Genomic DNA, 19,377 nt, shown 5'->3' with positions numbered 1-19,377 from the left:
CAATACCAGATCCAGTAAGGCATTCCTCCTAGTGGGACCATGTACCCCCTGTGTCAGGTGGAGGTCCTGTACACAGGATAGGAACCTGCATGAACAGTGGGACTTTGCCGTCTGCGTCTCCCAGCAGATGTCTGGGTAGTTTAGGTCCCCCATGACTACCGCCTCTTTAGCTTTTATGGTCTCCGAGAGCTGCCTCAGGAGCCCCGAATCTATTTCTTCCCCTTGGTGTGGGGGTCCGTAGCAGACCCCTACCACCAAATCCCTTTCTCCTTGCCCCCCATGTAGCCTAACCCACAATCCTTCTACTTCCTCATCCTTGGATTCCGTCTTGATGAGGGTTGATGTATATTGCTCATTGACATAGAGCGCAACCTTGATCCTTCTGCTGTTCCTGCTGGTGGAAAAAGCAGGACTGAGTGGGTTTTGCTGCAAGAGTCCAGGTCTTCTGCTCTCTCGGACTGGCTGCTTTAGGCTGGGAGCAGTGGGCAAGGGGATTGGCTGCTGGGGGTCATGCTCCCCACACTGGCTTTGGCATCCAGGTAGAGACACAGAGAGCATGGGGGAGAGAGACAGAGAGAGAGAGAGTGTCTGTGTGTGTGAGTGTGACAGAGCAAGTGAGAGTGAGAGCGTGAGTGCACGCGCAATGCGGGAACTGCTTGGGCAGCAGGGCGGGGGGGGCAGGGGTCTGTGGGTCGGGAGTGTGGAGCACCAGCAAGGGGTGGGAGGTAGGATACTTCTTTTTGAGAGTGAGGGGCAGTGGCGGGGCTGGGGTCAGCAGGTCCAGAGTGAGGGGCAATAACAGAGCAGGGGGGGGAAGAGAGGACACGGTGTGGCTGGTCAGTGAGGGCAAGAGAATAGTCAAGGGCAGGGCACCAGCATGTCACTGCCCCTCCCTCCCCCATGACAGGTGTCCTCTTTTTTGGACCTGGAAATATGGTAACCCTCCCTTTAGGTTTCCTAAACAACGGCTGGCAGAGATCTGTCCGAATTGCGCTAATCCCCAAAAGGCTCCGCATGGGGCCAGGGCCTCTCAGCACCAGGCAAACTCAGTGAGACACTGCCTGCTCTGAAGATTTTACCTTCCAAGTAGGCAAGACAGAGGAAAGGATGCATTAGTCTTGCTGACATGCTCAAGTCACAGGCAGGAGAACTGAGTGCCGACTGCTTGAGTCCAGCACCAAGGGCTTAGGCCCAAGACCGCCTCCTCCCATGTCTTTGCGTCAAGGACCCAGGGACCCAGGGATGGCAGGAAAAGGATGTTGTTTCAGAAAGGGTGAATTCAGACAGTGTGTGACATGGAGCGAATCGGCAGTTAGATCACACAGAAGTGGAAACCCTCCTTAGCTCATTTCCCTGGAGACCACCTGTCCTTCAGTCATCTTGCAGGAGATCTGTGCAGCAAGCTTGACATCTAGAGGTCATGGGAAACCTCTCCTGATGCATCAGTGACTGATCAGCTAGGAAACAGCGGGGAAGCTCTGCAAACATAGTCAGAGATCGTCTGCCTCGCTTTATGATCAAGGGTCACAAAGGGAAGCAGCAGGGACAGGCTGCATGTAACCAGTTCAGTCCTGGTCACAGCCCCACCTTCACCCAGGAAAGATGTCATGGGACAAAGCCCACGAGAGAACAACCATTCTCAGTCCATTTCCTGACAGCCCAGGGATTTCTCTACTCAGTTTCCTATGCTACAGCTGTAGTTATTTTCATTCAAACACCAAACATGCAGAGAAATGATACAGGAAGAGGAGCAGATTTGCATTGTGGCTTTTGCTGAGTTCTGGAGGTGGGCACTGGGGATGGCTCGGTGCATCCTCCAGTGTGTGGTGCTGGACAATGTTTCCTCTAAGGTGTAGCGATCTGTGAGCACGCTGCTTCGGTTCATGAGTGCGCCTCTTCAGTCTGTTCCTGAAATTATTTCAAAGTTCTTCACAGTGTGTTTCTCTGTTAAATTTATACCTTTTAAAATAAAAACAAACAAACCCAAAAGAATAGGAATAAAGTTGGGAATACTGTAATGCGCATCTCTCACCAACACACACACGTCAAATAACAAACCCATCCAAATGGTCGCTGTTAAGGAGTGGATTTGGTCTGAGGCTGCAAAAGTTCGCGTTCAGAAATGAAAGTTTGGGTGGGCAGGACTTCAGGGAATGATATGACCTTGATAGAAGAAAAACACCTGCGAACTCCAACATGCTGGAAACATGGGACCTTTCTGGCTACAAGATGTAAACACATGAGGAAACAACAGGGAAACAACCCCGTGCATCCCACCAATCACTTACACACAAGGGACAAGAGCCTGGCTGCCCTTGGCTCACTCAGCTTGGCACCTCTAACCACGCACAGAGCGGCTCCCCTTCCTGATTTCCAACAGTGCCTCATGTGGGAGGAGAATCAGGTTTCAGCCGCTTTATCCCCTTCTCTTCTGAGGTCATGTCAGAGCACCCGACCTGCAAGCCTGGAATCCAAACCATCCCGCCCCACCAGCTCAGCATCCCACCAGCACCCCTGCCTCCTTGCTTGAGCCCAGAGCATTGTGTGCCATTTGCAGGAGGGCACTTACCCAACTGCATTCAGGACTACCCAGTCCCCATCCCCTCCTTGCCTCAGGGAGCAAGGAGGCACATGGCATCAGAGCAGTTCCCCGGAGCTGGTGGAGCCCGTGCAGACCTGGCAATGCCCCAGCCCCAGTCCCAGCCTCAGTCCCTGTCCCTGCCACCACCCTCACCTCGGGGAGGAGCCGCTGCCTGCCCCAGGTGAGGAGTGAGGGGTGAGGTGTGGAGCGAAGGAGTGAGCTTACTGCCAGTAAGTGTCCCATGCCAGACCTGGTGCCTCCACCATGCTCCATGCCCAAAGATTACAGGAAGCCGCAGCCCAGCTCCTCTCCAGGTGTGGGTATGCAGCATTAAATAGTTACTGTGCTGCAAGGTTTTTTATTGTGCGCAGCCGTGCACACACGCAGCTTAGAGGGAACCCCTGTGCTGGACTGTCTTGCCAGAGTGCTCCATGGTGTGCATCTGTGTGTGTGTGTGTGTGTGTGTGTGTGTGTGTGTGAGAGAGAGAGAGGGAGAGAGAGAAGCTGGCTCTAACATGTATTTCTGAAAACATGTAAGGCTTCATGCACCAGGGCTGAGAGACCAGGTCCTTCCCAGTGTAAAGTCAAATAGGCTGTGATTATGAGCAAATTATTTCTGAGCTATCTCATGAAACACATTGCCAGGCATGCAGGTGCTCTGGACTTTGCAACCATGGCGAGAGGACCTATTTTGTGCAAAGAAGGTCCATTTTCCTGGGCTCCTCTACAGGGAAAATAAGAAGATATGTCTTGTTCCAGGGACTGAGCTTTGCACCCAAGCAGGTGCTAGTCATGTTAGGGTAGCTTGTCATATTTTATGCTTTAAAGTTGCACCTTTTTATAGAGTGGTGAATTACAGTTTTGTTTAAAGTTTTATTTTATATTCAGTCTTATGTAATCATTGCTGGAGTTCTGTATTGCTTCATGCTTATCTGAATTTTTCACTTTGCTGATATCTGCAATATTAGCTGGCCTTGTCTCTTGCCAGCATCTTACGGCCTTGAGTTTGCTTGCATCATGTTTCTTTCCCTTTCTAACACAAGTTTTTCTAACACAACATAGTAATCGTTTTGTTACCAGCTCAGATTAACTGAACTTGGTACTAACCAGCTGAATAGGGGGATGAAATGATTGGATATGAGAATGAAAGATGATAAGGGAGACCAATGGACAATGCCCAAAGTAAGACACCAGAAAAAGACCAGATTACAAGGTGTGCTCATGATGGGTCTGTTGAATAAAGCAATATGCTGACAGGATAAAATATGGATGATATGCTGACTCCAGACAGACCAATCCAAAAGCAAAAAGTCATCAAAGAAGTGAAGTTGAAGAAAATCATAAAATAGGGCAGCAAGAAAGTTACATGTGTTGTCGTCATCATCATCATCGTCATCATCATCATCAATCCAGCCTTCAACGATTGTCTGGACCATCCCAGCCAACGACGCACCCTTTGCTTCAGGAACTGTGTGGCCAGGCTTTTCTGCTGAGCAAAGTAACATTTGGGATTGGGTGAGTTTATTGTACTAAGTGTTTTTCTCTCTCTGCATATAAAAACTGCTAAGATAACATTTGTTGTATTAATAAAGATAGACTTTGATTTTAGAACACTGAGTTGTTTTAGGAAACATGTGTTCATATTTTATGTTTAGGTGCTTTAGGATCCCCAAGCACTGTCTGGTGGACAGTGATGCTAACAGTGGGGCCCAGTCTGGGAGGGAAGAGAGAGACGTTGCACTTCTCCGCTTGACTGTGTCCCTGGGAGGAGAGGCAGAGTGCCACACAGCACAGTAATAACCCGCCTCATCCCCAGCCTGGACCCCAGGTAGAGGGGGAAGCTGAGGATGGAGTCAAGAATGTTTGAGGCAGAGCCTTTGTTCAGATCTGTACAAGCGCTCAGCTTGTTCACTACTTCACTGAGCTCAGGCTGGTGCGAGGGGACATGTCTGCATGATGTCCAGGGTGAAGGATTCCCTCCTGCACTCCCACACTCAGAGGGTCTGCAAGTGTTGGCCCCGCGCCTCTGCTCAGAGGGGCTGTGCAGAAGGGCTCTGGGTGCTCAGCCACATGTGAACGGCATTGCAAGGCACCAGTGGTTTGGGACAAAAAGGAACCTGAATGAAGCAAGAAGGCCAATATGAGCAGGTTGCTACCACCTAGAAACTGCCTTGTAAGGCCCTGTTTGCAGACACAGTCCAGTGGTACACGAGGAAGGAGCCCTGGGAAATGGAGAAGTCCCAACAGCCTCCAGAGAGGAAACCAGGTGGAACTGGCCCAGCTCTGCCTTTGCCTTTCTATGTCTCTTTCCTCCCTGTCTCTCCGTCTGCCTGCTCTGTCTAGTGTAACCAGACGGAGGCTGGTCCCTCTCATACACTGAAAATCTCTGTCAGGTTTGGGGTTTGGGTCTCTCTTGCCAGCCAAGGGAACCTCAGTCTTCAAAGGGGCCAGATTCAGTGTGAAAAGGGCCACTGAGACACCCCAGAGCTCTCTCTAGGCTGAAGACACTTCTTGCATCCAGTCGTACTCAGAGCAGATTCCTTTTGGCACTTGCAACTTCTTTGGAAGTAATGCTCTTTATCAGAACAAGCAGCACATTACTTGTACCTGGCTCCACAGCTCTGTAAAGATCAGGCACTTCAGTGGGGCTTTTTGGCACTTTTATCTAAGGCTGAGTCAATCAGCTGTTTGATAAAAGTGCCAAAGAAGCCCCACTAAAGCACTTGATTGATACAGATGTTCAGCGAGCCAGGTCCAACTAACATGCTGCCTCTTCTGGGCATGCGCTGGGCTAACGCAGGAGCGCACAGAGTTTAAAGTGCCATTTTGCTTTCTTTTTTTTTTTTAATGTCTGCAAGCAGCATTATTGACCATTCATTCACTTCCCCCCCTGTAAATCACTTTCTCCTGGACAGTCACAGCATGAATCGTCCCTGCTCACCTGAGCAGTATGTGAGCAGAGTGAGGAGGAGCAGGGCCCGGGCCATGGTGGAAATCCAGACCGGCTCAGCTTCTTCAGGGAAACAGGCCTGGCTGGGACCCTCCAAGTCTCTCTAAAATGCCCATAGCTGGAGAAGGACCCCTTCATGCAAATTTGCTTCCTGCTCTGTGGATTCAGAGTACGTGGTAGAGAAGGCAAATTAAAACAAAAGAGGGGGTGGGTCATGATAACATCCCAAGAACAAGGCCAGCCTGAAGGGGAGTGAAACTAGAGAAGAGAAGGGGAAAACTCATGTATTCTTCAGATTTCTAGCCAAGCACAAGACTTCCCGACTGGCACAGCTACTAGGAGCATTACTCGGTTCCTGATGACAATGACATTCGATTCCAGGTCTCAAGGAAACATATTGCCATGTTCTGCCTCCCTGCTGCCCAGCCACCAAAGTTCATTACACCAGGTGTCAGTGGTACTGCGCTGTGAAATGCTACCCCATGTGTTGTCCATGTTGGCACAACCTTGCCATGGCACTGGGCAGGGAAGACTGACAGGGGGGTGACCATGCAGGGGGGGTGACATGCAGTGCCAAGATCCAGGTGGGAAGTCTCCAGCCTGACCCCATCTGCAGGTGTGTTCCCACATGACTGGTCCCTCCAACCCCCCTGAGCACCTGTCCCGTGTGGAGGAGAGACAAGGAGCTCTCACCACTGCAGCCCCCATGGAAGGAAAGGAGTGCTGATCCACTGCCCCTCTGCAGCTGCTGCTCCTTCCCTGCCCAGACTGGGGAAAGGATCTGTGCAGGCAGCCTGCTCCCTGCCTGCCAGCCCAGCAGCCTGCTGGTGTGCTCAGCCCCTCAGGTCTCCGCACCGTGTGGAGTGAGGCAGGGAGAACTGGCTCCTAAAGAAGCAAAACCCCAACAGTAAGGAAGTGGGTCACAGCCCAGCCCCAGACGGAGAGTGTGGAGGGCAGACTGGGGGAGGCACTGGGCAGTGGTGGAGCAGGCTGAATACTGAATCTGGTCTTGGCTGACACACAGGTAGCACAGCACTGGTCAGGCTCCTGGCCCAGCCCTGCAACACAGAGGCCTGCTTGGGGATTGCAGTGAGGGGCATGGCATGACAGCTCAGGTTAGTGATTCTCAACCGGGGAGCGTGGATCCCTGGGGTGCCGGGAGATTCTTTCAGGGGTGCCACAGGGTGCCACACAGTGCTTGCACTGTTAGGTGTGCACACAGGGTTCACAAGAAGAAGCCAGGCATAAATGGGAATCTACAGTGATAAAACCATTCTGGGCTCAACTTTAGGGCTTGCTTCACGAAGACCAAGAAATACTGTGATTGGGAAGAGCACAGACCAACTGCAGATGCTTTCTCAGCCTGATGAAGGGTGTTTTTACCTGAAAACTTGCAAAGAAGAATTACATTTTTCGGTGTTAAACACCATTAGGTTCTCATCCGCCCACTTGCTGAGCCTGTCGAGGTCAGCCTGGATCGCCCTCCTATCCTCAGGTGTGGATGCTTTACCCCAAAGTTTGGTGTCATCGGCGAACTTGGCCAGTCCACTTCTGACTCCAATGTCCACATCATTAATGAAGATGTTGAACAATATGGGTCCAAGGACAGAGCCTTGGGGGACCCCACTGGTCACAGCGCACCACGATGATTGATTTTCATCAGTTACCACCCTCTGGGTCCAACCACGGAGCCAATTTCCCAGCCAGCGGATTGTGGTGGACCCAAGGCCACAATTGGCCAGTTTTGCCAAGAGGTGATCATGGGATACCAGATTGAAGGTTTTGAAGTCAAGATATATGACATCAATCTCTTCTCCCTTGTCCAGGTGATAGGTCACCTGGTTGTAGAAAGCAAGGTCTCCCCACAACAAACCTGTGCCGGCAATCCCTCAGGATGTTGGCACTGGCCAGTCCATTAAGGATGGCCTCTTTCATAAACTTTTCTAAGACCTTACCCGGGATAGAGGTCAGGCTGATGGGCCTATAGTTTGCCGGATCCACTTTCCTCCCTTTCTTGAAGATAGGCACCACATTGGCCGTCTTCCAGTCTTCGGGCACTTCACCAGAGCGCCAGGAGTTCCCGAAGATCCATGCCAGGGACTGGGCTATGATGCCCGCCAGCTCCTCAGTGGAGCTGGGGCAATCTGGGGTGCAGATTGTCAGGGCCAGCTGACTTGAAGATATCTGGTCTCTCAAGGTGTTCTTAGGTATCCAGCCTCTTAAGGTGTTCCTTCACAAGGTCAGCATTGATGGAGGGCAGGGAATCTCCTTCACTTGGGCCTCCCTGTCCCATAATGGGCAGGGGCATCCCGTGGGACTGATGAAAGACAGACACAAAGTACCCATTTAGCAAGTTGGCTTTTTCCTGGGCATCGATTGTCAGTTGTCCCATCTGATTTAGCAGGGGTCCAATGTTGCCCTTGCTTTTCCTCCAGCTCCCCACATATCTGAACAAGGACTTTTTATTGTCTTTGATACTCGAACCTATTTGGAATTTGGTTGCAGCCTTGGCTTTCCTGTTTTGCTCCTTGCAGGACCGGACCAGTGCAGAATATTCCTCCTTGGAGGTGAATCTCATCCTCCATCCTCTGTAGGTCTTTCTTTTTAGACGCAGGAGGTCTGCTAGATCCCTGGAGAGCCAGAACCACTCTCCTCAATCATCTGTGCTCTTATCTCCCTGCATCGATCCCATGCCAGTCCAGGGCATCCCTCCAGGGCTGCTCTTTAAAAGCCTCCACAGCATTATGAGGACAGAGAACTGCCTTAAAATTAACCTCAATATTTGAGCCCCTAACAGGAATGACAGTTCCTCATGTGCTGGGCTTGCTGCTTTTGCATGGCAAGCCCGGCTTGGAGAAAGATGCTTCCACCAATCAGGTACTAACTAGGAAGGGCTTGCCCCGGCCCTGCTCAGAGGTGGGGAGGATACAAGAAGCCCCTGGACCTGATTGAAGACTGTGCTTGCAGGTCCGGCAGACTTCAGGGACGGGGCCTCCAGTGTAGATAAAAGCCCATTGTGCCGAGCACGCTGGGCAGATGCAGTGAGGGATGGTGAGGAGAGAGGAGCTCTAGAGAAGACCATCATCTGGACCCTGCCTGAGCCTTGACAGTACGCGGGTCGGCCCATGGAGAGCCGGCCCTGGGAGCAGCTTGAGGCTGCCCAGACCTCACACGGTGTGCAAGTTGGCACACGGAGAGTTGGCCCTGGAGCAGCTTGAGGCTGCTCAAGTTAGCTCTAGGCCACCAGAGCCCCACAATGTGGCTCAGCATTAAACTAAAAGAGCCCTGGGGCCCAGAGCAGGGCCTGGGAAAGGGAAAGACCCTTGGCATGAGGCTGGGGAACTGGAGCCAGTGAGGGCTCAGCCACCATAGGAGCTCCCTGGGTGCCCAACGTGGGGCACTGGCCCCAAGGGAAGAACCCTCACCTTGAAGCCAACGGCTCCAGTAGGCCTGAGGTGGTGTGGGGACCCAGAGGCCAGATTGACAGCCCCCAGAGGAAGGACTATGAGTTACTGGGATCCCAGGTCCTGCAGGGGAGATACCTCCAGGCAAGGGACCTTGGGGGAAGTGGGCCTAGGGGGAGGAGACTCTATCCCATTTGGGGGACCAAGTGGTTGGAACCCAGATAGGCTGCATCTAATATCTAGTATAGTTATGTTGCCTGTTTGGTATCTATTGTTCTTGCTGGTGTGATAAATAGGTAGGTGTCTTAATTCTGTATAATGGGCTCTGTAAGCATGTCTTTATTAGTTAACCCATTTGTGGTATAAACTTGCTGGATTGACTGTCCTGGGATCCACCCCTCTTCTGGGCCTGAGGACCAGCTCAGCTTCAGAGGTGCCATGGCCAGGTGAGGAGGCAAGGGAACACTTTCAGACACTGAGGAACTGCTCTCACCTGGCAGCAGGGGCCACTGGGAAGTGAGAGTCCAGATTCTCTAAACCTGAGGGAGGTTTTTGTCTCAGTTCCCCTTGTGTCTGTAGCACTGTGGCATTGCTGCTGCTGTCAGATGTTAAACAGTAATAATCAGCCTCGTCGTCCGGCTGCGCTCCACTGATGGTTAACGTGGCCGTGTTGGCAGATTTATCAATGGACCCTGAGAATCGACTGGGGATCCCCGAGGGCCTTTCAGTATCCTCATATATAACCATCACCGGAGCCCTGCCAGGCTTCTGCTGGTACCAGGAGTTCCAGCTGTCACTGATGCTGCCGCTGCTCCTGGCACAGGTGATGGTAACTGTTCCTCCGGGAGATGCCGACACCGAGGGCGGCTGAGTCAGCACGAACTGGGCACCAGCACCTGGGACCAAAACAGGACAGAGCGAGAGGAGTGAGAGGAGCTGGAAGGGGAGTAAGAGAGGAGAGTGACCGTGGAGGAAATCATCTCAGAGGGAGGTCTGAAAGGTTTCTAAATACCCGAGAAGTAAATGCAAAGGACAAGGAGGAACGGAGCCAGGGCCATGGTGGGAATCCAAACCAGCTCTGCTTCCTGGGGCAAGCAAGTGTGTGTCTGGGACCCTCCAAATCTCTTTAAAACCCCAGAGCAGAAAACAGCCCCTTCATGCAATTTTGCCTCCTGTTTACTGGCTGCTGCTCTCTTCCCAGCCACCCTCTCCCCCATAAGAAGAGGTGCAAAAAAACAGCCTTTGTCTAACGAGAGAGGGTTAAAGGTGTTTCGACTCAACAATGCCAGCATAGGCAGAGCTGCAAAATCCCTCTAGCAGGATGCGGCGAGGCCACTTTCAGGTGCTTATTACAGAATGCATTATCACATCTCAGGGCCTGAAATGAGCCATTCTGCGAAGTGGGGAATTGCATGAACAGCACATAGCTGCACTACTGGGCTGTCAGACAAACCCCATTCCCAGCCGTCACTGTGAAGCGGAGAAGGCTTCCAAGGGATCATCCCTGGGCACCTCACACCCGGCTCTGGGGGCTGCTCCTTCCTTTATTCCAGCAACATCAGAGCCCTGCAATCTGCACCGAGGGACCGTCCTCAGATGGGACAGGTGCTCATCACCTGGGCCTTTGGTTAGGGGCTGGGGACTCAAGAAGCCACGGCAGCTATTTCCCATCTCATTGTGCTGGGAGCAAATGAGGCCACTGTTTGGTATATCCCCACTCAGCAGTGATGGGCAAATAGTGGCAGAAGAGTTTGCTGATATGCAAAGGAACAACCTGCTCCTCGCCTCACCACACGAACCTGGAGCATTTAGTCAGTGACATGGGATTTGGAGGCTGTACAAACACAGGCACTGTATCTTTTGTCCAGTGCCTCATGGCTTCATTCTGATCTCATTTATTCCACCACAAAACCTCTGATGTCCATGAAATGACTTTGCATTTGAGGCAGCTGTGCAAGATCCCGATGTCACCAGTCACCTCCCACAGGCTGTAAGGATTGGGAGCTGGGGCATCCTAGCAAGTCAGAGTTGCAAGATCTAAAGAGAATCTGCTCTGGATCTGGGTAGTAAGGGTACAGAGCCTAGCACACCACTGCTAGACCAACATGCTCATCTGTCTGTGGTTTGAAACCGTTGTGGCTGTGTCAGGGAGCATGGCTTCTCCTGGCACTCCTTTGTGGGGGATTGCTTGGTTACACCCCTGTCCCACTATGTATCAATGGTGTCCAATGTCTCCACCCCCCACACCCCCAGCAGAAGGCTCGACATTTGGACCAAGGCCACCCACCATCCCATGCCAGTCCAGGGCTGTAGGGCATCCCTGCAGAGCTCTATCCCCGGGCACCCACGGGAGTGCCCGGACACAAGGCAGCTGCTCAACAGGTTCCCCCTGATAGGAAACTGGACTGTCAGAGCTTAACAAGCAACAGCTCGGCCCACTACCCAGCCTCAGGAACAGCTACGATTCCTGATTCCTGGATCTAGCCTACAGTTTGTACCAGAACCCTACATCTCCACATGCTTGTGTCTTCCATGATCCCGCTTCAGTAGTCCCTTACAGCACAAGCAGAAACATGACATCTAGGGAACTGTCCTGCATTTACTTCAGTCCATCTGACATCAGGATCTGAACCAGTGTCTCAGACAATGACATACTGTGGTGCAAGAGGTGGTGCATTCCTCAACATGAAGATGTAACATGTGACAAAAGGCCAAAGTACCTTCTTTTTGAAAATGCCAAAGGCAACAATGCTTTTTTTTCTCAGATGAATTCAGTACGGACACAACCCTGGCCATCCTGGTTAAATCAGTCAGGCAATCCCAAGTTGCCAGCACCAGGGGGAGTATAGGGTGCCCAGTTTACACTTCAATGGACATCAGTTCTGATTCTGGCTGCTGCTGTCACACGTGTCAACGTCAGTGATTGGTCCACGATGACCATGAAATATTGTGATTGGCAAATGAAGTTCAAAGGGCATTTAAATCGCAGTGTGGTCTGCAGGGCTCTGTCTGAGCTGACCTGCAGGACATGAGCAGTGGAGGCAGAGACCAGGGAAGGTCTATGAAAATCTTTTTAATGAAAATGGAAATAGCAAAACCAACCTGAAGCCTGAGCAGGGAGTTTGTGGAAGGGAAGAGGTGGAGAGGAGGAGAGGGAGGTTTATGTCTCAGTTCCTCATCGGGCTCTATCACCGTCCCCCACGGAGCGCTGCCAACATACACAACACAGTAGTAGTCGGCGTCATCCTCGGCTTGGACCCGTGTGATGGTTAAAGCGGCCTTCTGACCAGAGATGGACCCCGAGAACCGGGTGGGGAGCCCAGAGGGCCTGGTCATGGTGTCATATATAAGCAACCGAGGGGGAGAGCCAGGTTTCTGCTGGAGCCAGCCAGGGTAGTTGCTGGAGGTGATGGCTCCGGTGCTCAGGCTGCAGGACAGAGTGACAGTCTCTTCTGGGGACACGGACATCACAGGGTCCTGAGTCACCACAGGCTGTGACCAGACCCCTGAAATCAACACCACAAACCCATTATTAACCATTCATTGACCACGCTGACAGGAAAGCAACTGCCCCCATGACAGGCACAGCCTGAACCCTTCTGCTGACCTGAGCAGCACGAGATCAGCACCAGGAGGAGCGGGGCACAGGCCATGGTGATGAATCCTGCTGTGTTTGACTTCCTGAGGCAAGTGAGTCCCTTTCTGGGACCCACGGAGTCTCTCTTAAAGCCCCAGAGCTGAGAATGGCCCCTTCATGCAAATCTGCCCCCTGTTACTGGCTGCTGCTTGCAAAGAAGCATTTCTCCAACTATTTGAGTTGGTCTAATAAAAGATATCGGTTTTACCCAAAGAACTTTGTCTGTTTATTCCTTCTGCTTCCACCGCTCCGAGAGCTGGCAGAGCAGAGCCCAGTGCACAGCGCTGGCAGGGAAGTGCTTTACTGCAAACTCCCATGCATACCAGTGGTTAAACTTTACACTTTTCCTGCTTGATCATCATGGGGAAAGACTGCAGGTGTGAGGGGTATGATTACAAATGTGTACTACCTCCTCATTATGTTCAGGTGTCCTAAATTGTAATTTCTCCAGCTCCATGATAAACTCTGGTCTCTGCTCTGCCCCAGCTGAAGCACACTGCTTCATGGGTGGGACAACAAGCTGACATTGGTGCCCTAACTCCTGGCATGGGAGCATGGACTGCACACTGTTACACAGACCTTCTGTGAGACACTTTTCTTCCATGATCCGATTGATGCTAACAGGGTTTGGGATCTCTGTTCAGGACACCTCTTTTTAGCACTGTCCCAAGGATCCCATGTTCCTGGCATGGCCATGCGCATAGGCCCTGACCCAGATAAAAGCCCAGCAGTGCTGGGTGCTGCACACGGACATACGTGGACATGGCCCCTGCCTGGAAGAGAACAGGCTACAGGAAGGGCTGAGGCTGGAGGCGAGGACAAATACGATGCACAGGTTCTAATGAGCAGCCCCAGCTTTCTGGATTAGTGCAGGGAGGCTGGTAACAGCCATGGGACTGCGCTGATGGGGAACACAGAAGAAAGGCAAGAGCAGACAGGAGGAGTCGTTCAGGCTGTGAAGGTCCTGACAGGGAGGGTGAAAGTCAACCTAATAAGAATCAAAGTTTCCTTTACTTAGAAGAAACCCTATAATTTGGGCTGGTATTCTCCTGTCTATTTGCTCCGTCCTCGAGTCCTTTGTAATGCCCCTGCTGATGGAGAAAGCAAGACGGCTCCACCGGGGACCACGGCCGCTCAGCGCTGCACAACCCCAGAGGGAGCCGCTCCCTGGTCTGAAGACTTTCTGTTTCAAACAGACAAGACAGAGGAAAGGCAAGAAGCAGTCATGCTGCTATCCCCATTATCTAGGCAGGGCACAAAGGGGGGACGTGGGTTTCCTCTGGAAACTGTGTGTCCATGGCAGAGCAGAGGCCTGAACAGAGATCTCTTGAGGCACAAACTAGATCCTCAGTCCCAAAAGCATCTCATCCCTCTCGATCCAGAACTAAAAGCAGCGTCTGAGATGCAGACAGGCCTGGGCAGTTGGGTGGGAAGGAGCAGGGAAGTCCTGTGAATTCTTCGGTCGAAATCTCCTGCAGGACCTTCCCCTCAGACAGGTGCCAGACAATGGCAAAGGCCACCAGACAGAAGTACAGCGGGAGAAGGACCCTGCTTCAGAAGGAGCCATTTCCGAAACTGTGTGACATGGAGCGAATCCTCAGTTAGACTTTGCAGAAGGGGAAACGCCAGCACCGGCCCTTGCCCATCCCCCCAGCCCAAGCTCCTGTCCCTCAGAGTCAACTCATGTCAGATCTGTAGGGTAAGATTGACACCTTGTGGCCACGAGAAAGGTCTGCTGGTACACTGCCTGGGACACAGAGGGCTGTGCACTCTGGTGCTGTGCAGCCAGCACTGAGCAGAGACAACCTGCCTTTCTTTATGGTCCTGGTTCAAAGGAAATGCAGCAGGGACGGGGACATGCAACTCATTCACGGCTGGTCAAAGCCCATGCGGGGAGAGCATTTCACAGTGTGTTTCCTGACAGCTCATCTATTTTCTACTCAGTTTTCCACTCTACACTGAGTTTTTGTTCAGTCAAAAGCCAAACGTGCAATGGAAATGGTATGGGAAGAAGAGCGGAATTGCCTTGTTACAAATGAAATGTGCACATGGGTATTGATTATGGCCCCCTGGACCCACTGGGCTGTGTAGCTGGAGTATGGAGTGAAGGACTTGAGATGGACCCTTGAGTCCTGGCTATCAACTGCAAGGAGCCCTTGCATCTTGCATCGGACTGTACAGACAGTGTTCCCTTGAGAGGATGCAACTGTCAGGGCAGAGGAGGCAAGGTCCAAGCCCCCAGCTGTGTGCAGTCAGCAGATGGGCAGCCATGTCCTCATCCAACACTCCCATGGCAGCACATCAGTGTCCCGCTCTCCCCTTCCCCTCCCTCCAGCATCTCTCTTTAGCATCCTCCCTTTTGGCTTCCCTTTCTTCCTCTTCCCCAGATCCCAGGAGATCCCAGGAGCTGCAGGACAACAGCACTGGGGGTGTCACCCATGGGACAGCGCAAGTGTGTGTTAAGGCACAGCTGTTTTTCTGTCCCTGCCCCAGAGCCCTGGGGTTGGAAGGGACCTCAGGGAAGGATGACAGTCACTGCCCAGCTACAGTCAGTATCAGAGCAGTCCTTCCCCACTCTCCCCCCTTCTTCTCCTTACTTTCTATTTCCCTGCAAGCAACCAAAGCTTCGAAACACGAAACGTTTCAAACCTTTAGAAACATTTCAAGTGTCCTCGTTTCGTTTCGAGGCTGTTTCAAAGCCTTTCATTTCATTTCAATTTCAGCGTTTCAAGCTCGAAAGGAGTCAAAACAGTGTCGAAATGAAACACCCAACACATTTTAGCACAGCCCTACCGGTCAGTCTCCTGGCCCGGCCCTGCAACATCCAGGCCTGCTTGGACATTGCAGTAAGTGGCGTAGCCTGACAGCCCAGGCCAGTGGTTCTCTACTAGGTGGCTGTGGTGCCCTTGGGGGGCCTGGAGACCCTTTCGGGGGGGTGGGGGCTGCCACATGGTGCTCGTACTGTTAGGTGCGCACATGATTCACCAGATAAACCCAGGGAGAAATGGGAATCCACAGAGTTAAAACCATAACAAAATGGAGACCATGAAATACTCTGCTTGGCAAAGAAAGTTTAGAGAGCATTTAAAACACACATCTGGTCTTCAGGAGCTGTCTGAGCTGATCTGCAGAGAGGAAGGTTTATGTCTCAGTTCCCCATGGGGCTCTATCACTGTGCACCACTCACTGCTGTACCACAACATACAGTAGTAGTCAGCCTCATCCTCGGCTTGAGCCTCTGTGATGGTCAAGGCGGCATTTTGACCAGGTATGGACCCCGAGAACCGGGTGGGGATCCCCGAGGGCCTGCTGTTGGTGCTGTATATAAGCTGCCGAGGGGGAGAGCCAGGTTTCTTCTGGTACCAGCCAGGGTAGTTGTTGGTGGTGATGGCTCCGGTGCTCAGGCTGCAGGACAGAGTGACAGTCCCTCCTGGGGCCACCGACAGCGCAGGCTCCTGAGTCACCACAGGCTGTGACCAGACCCCTGAAATCAACATCACAAACCCATTATTAACCATTCATTGACCGCGCTGACAGGAAAGCAACTGCCCCCATGACAGGCACAGCCTGAACCCTTCTGCTGACCTGAGCAGCATGAGATCTACACCAGGAAGAGCAGGGCACAGGCCATGGTAACAAATCCTGATGAATTCGACTTCTTGAGGCAAATGGATTCTTGCCTGGCGCCCTCTGAGTCTCCCTTAAAGCCACAGAGCTGAGAATGGCCCCTTCATGCAAATCTGCCCCTGCTCCCTGGCTGCTGCTGGTGCGTCGCCCTGTCGGGACATGTGTTTATTCCTTCTGCTTCCACCGCTCCGAGAGCCGGCAGAGCAGAGTCCAGTGCACAGCGCTGGCAGGGAAGGTGCTTTCCTGTAAACTCCCGTTCATACCACCAGTTAAACATCCCATTCTTCCTGCTTGATTGTTATGGGAAAAGAGGTGCTGGGTGTAGACTACCAATGTGCATGTCCCCTTACCCTGTTAAATCTTTGTCCATGATTAACTCTGGCCTAAAGCACACTGCTTCACAGGTGGGGCACCAAGATTACACTGGGGTCCTAACTCCTGGCATTGTAGCATGGCCTACATTGTGCCACATAGACCTTTTGAGAGACACTTCTCTTCCATGATCCAGGTGACATGGAACAGGGTTTGGTGTGTCATGCTCAGGACACCTCTTCTTAACACTGTCCCCAGTGTCCCATGTTCATGGCATTGTCATGGGCACAGGGCCTGATGCAGATAAAGCTTCAAAAATGCTGGGTGCTGAACTGTGGCATGCAAGAAGATGGCCCCAATCTGGAAGAGCACTGGAGTGGAGGAAGGCAAGGGCAAGGGCCTCTTTTGGGCATATACAAATTTGTACACACTTGTTTTCTGAAAATATGCAATCATTTATGCAGTTAAGTCTCCCCTTCTTCCTGCTTCCCTGAACAATATATGCAGCCAGTGTCCTTGGGCCCAGCAGAAGAAAGAAGACTCAAGAAAGTTTTCGAGGAGCAGGCAGCAGCTCTCTAGATCCATACAGGAAGACTGGCTACAGTCACAGGACTGGGCTGACAGGGATAGGTAGGAAAATAGAGAGCAGCCAGGAATAGTTGATCAAACTGTGAAAGCCATGATGGGGGGGACTAAAAGTCAATTTGTTGAGGACAAAATTTACCTCTCCTACCCTTTTTTCTGTTCCTGCTGGCAATAAAGACAGGACTAAGCAGGGTCTGCTCCAAGCCCCCAGGAGATTTTGGGATTCCCTAAAGAACAGCTGGCAGAGATCAGTTCATATTTCATAAAACCCAGAAGGCCCCACTTGGAGCCAGGGCCTCTCAGTGAGAGACGCTCCCTGCCTGGAGACTTCACGTTCCAAACCAGCAAGACAGAGGAAGGGAAGGAGTCTTGCTGAGATCCCCAATTCACAGGCAAGAGAACTGAATGCCGACCACCTGAGTAGCGCACCAGGTCCCTAGTCCCAAGACCTCCCTCCCCCTGATGTCTTTGGTTCAAGAAACCAAGGACCAAAAGATGGTAGGAAAAGGACCTTGTTTCAGAAAGGGCCAATTCAGAAACTGTGCAACATGGAGCGAATCAGCAGTGAGATGGTACAGAAGGGGAAATCCTTGTTTACATAGTTCCCTGGAGGCCGCCTCAGATCCCTCAGAGGGATCTCCTGGCACAGCTGTACAGCAAGATTGACACCTAGTGGTCATGAGTAGCCTCTCAGATTCATAGATGTTAGGATCGGAAGGGACCTCAATAGATCATCGAGTCCGACCCCCTGCATAGGCAAAAAAGAGTGCTGGGTTTAGATGACCCCAGCTAGATGCCTATCTAACCTCCTCTTGAAGACCCCCAGGGTAGGGGAGAGCACCACCTCCCTTGGGAGCCCGTTCCAGACTTTGGCCACTCTAACTGTGAAGAAGTTCTTCCTAATGTCCAATCTAAATCTGCTCTCTGCTAGCTTGTGGCCATTAGTTCTTGTAACCCCCAGGGGCGCCTTGGTGAGTAAAGCCTCACCAATTCCCTTCTGTGCCCCCATGATGAACTTATAGGCAGCCACAAGGTTGCCTCTCAACCTTCTCTTGCGGAGGCTGAAGAGGTCCAGGTGCCCCAGTCTCTCCTCATAGGGCTTGGCCTGCAAGCCCTTAAACATACCGATTGCCATGGTATTTTCTACTTAGCCCCCAGGTATTGGTTACAAAGGCTAATGGTATACTGGGCTGCATTAGTAAGGGTGTTAGCAGCAGATTGAGAGAAGTGATTCTTTCCCTGTATTCAGCACTGGTGTGGCCGCATCTGGAGTACTGTATCCAGTTTTGGGAACCCCTGCTACAGAAGGGATGTATACAAATTGAAGAAAGGCTGAGCAAACTGCCCTTATTTATTCTGGAGAAGAGAAGACTGAGAGGGGATTTAATAGCAGCCTTCAACTACCTGATGGGTGGTTCCAAAGAGGATGCAGCTGGACTGTTCTCAGTGGTGGCAGATGACAGAACAGGGAGCAATGGGCTGAAGTTGCAGCAAGGGAGAATTGGGTTCGATTATTAGTGAAGGGGTGAAGTCCTGGAATGGGTTGCCCAGAGAGAGCATCCTTGGAGGCTTTCAAGACCCAGCTAGACACAGCCCTGGCTGGAATGGTTTAGTTGGGGCTGGTGTTGCTTTGAGCAGGAGGTTGGACTAGATGTGACCTCCTGAGGCCCCTTCCAACCCTCATTTTCCTTCCTGAAGTCTAAGTATACGACATCCACCCCTCCTCCTGCGTCCAGGCGTTTTGTAACCTGGTCATAAAAAGAGACTAGATTTGTCAGGCATGATCTACCTGCTACGAACACCGTAGATGGTTGTGGTGCAGGCAGGAAAACTTGCTTGCGTTGCAGTTACAGATAGGAAAGAAGATAAGCGGACAAGAGTTCTAACCGCGAACTCTAGTCCAAGGCCGGCTGAAAGCTGTAAAATCGCGAGCCTGTCGAATCAACCGGAGATAACAACTCGGAAAAGAGCTCTGGATACACACACACACAGAGTTTGCTAGGCTCCGTGGACCGAAAGTGCGCAGGGAAGGGTATGTCGAGGGATCAGGCGGCGACGGGGAGAGGCTAGAGGTGGATCAGGCCCCTATGTCCTTCTTAAGGCACACGCTGGGTTTGTTACACTCCACAGCGCTTAGAGTTCTTCACAAGATGAAGTCCTCCTTCTCCTCCTCCAGATGGTTGTGGAGTCCTCCAACTTGGGCGAAAACCGCTCAAGCCTCTTATACGGCTAGCAAGCCAATCGCTAGCCGCCACGTGGGAATAATTTAGAAACAGCCCAT

The 19,377-nt window shown here is 51.9% G+C and overlaps 2 pseudogenes and 1 gene segment (V, D, J or C); all 3 read right to left on the bottom strand.

The window, feature by feature from the left end:
• Nucleotides 1–9,424: 9,424 nt before the first annotated feature.
• Nucleotides 9,425–10,038, bottom strand: LOC106721967. The segment is given in 2 exon segments: nucleotides 9,425–9,831; nucleotides 9,948–10,038. Coding segments are annotated over 2 exon segments (453 nt in total).
• Nucleotides 10,039–11,801: 1,763 nt separating this feature from the next.
• LOC102375929 lies at nucleotides 11,802–12,691 on the bottom strand (annotated as a pseudogene).
• Nucleotides 12,692–15,592: 2,901 nt separating this feature from the next.
• On the bottom strand, nucleotides 15,593–16,306 carry LOC102375684 (annotated as a pseudogene).
• Between the last annotated feature and the right edge of the window lie 3,071 nt (nucleotides 16,307–19,377).

Source organism: Alligator sinensis, unplaced genomic scaffold, assembly GCF_000455745.1.
Source record: "Alligator sinensis unplaced genomic scaffold, ASM45574v1 scaffold505_1, whole genome shotgun sequence".
Lineage (NCBI taxonomy): Eukaryota > Metazoa > Chordata > Crocodylia > Alligatoridae > Alligator > Alligator sinensis.
This window is presented reverse-complemented; position numbering and strand designations above follow the sequence as displayed.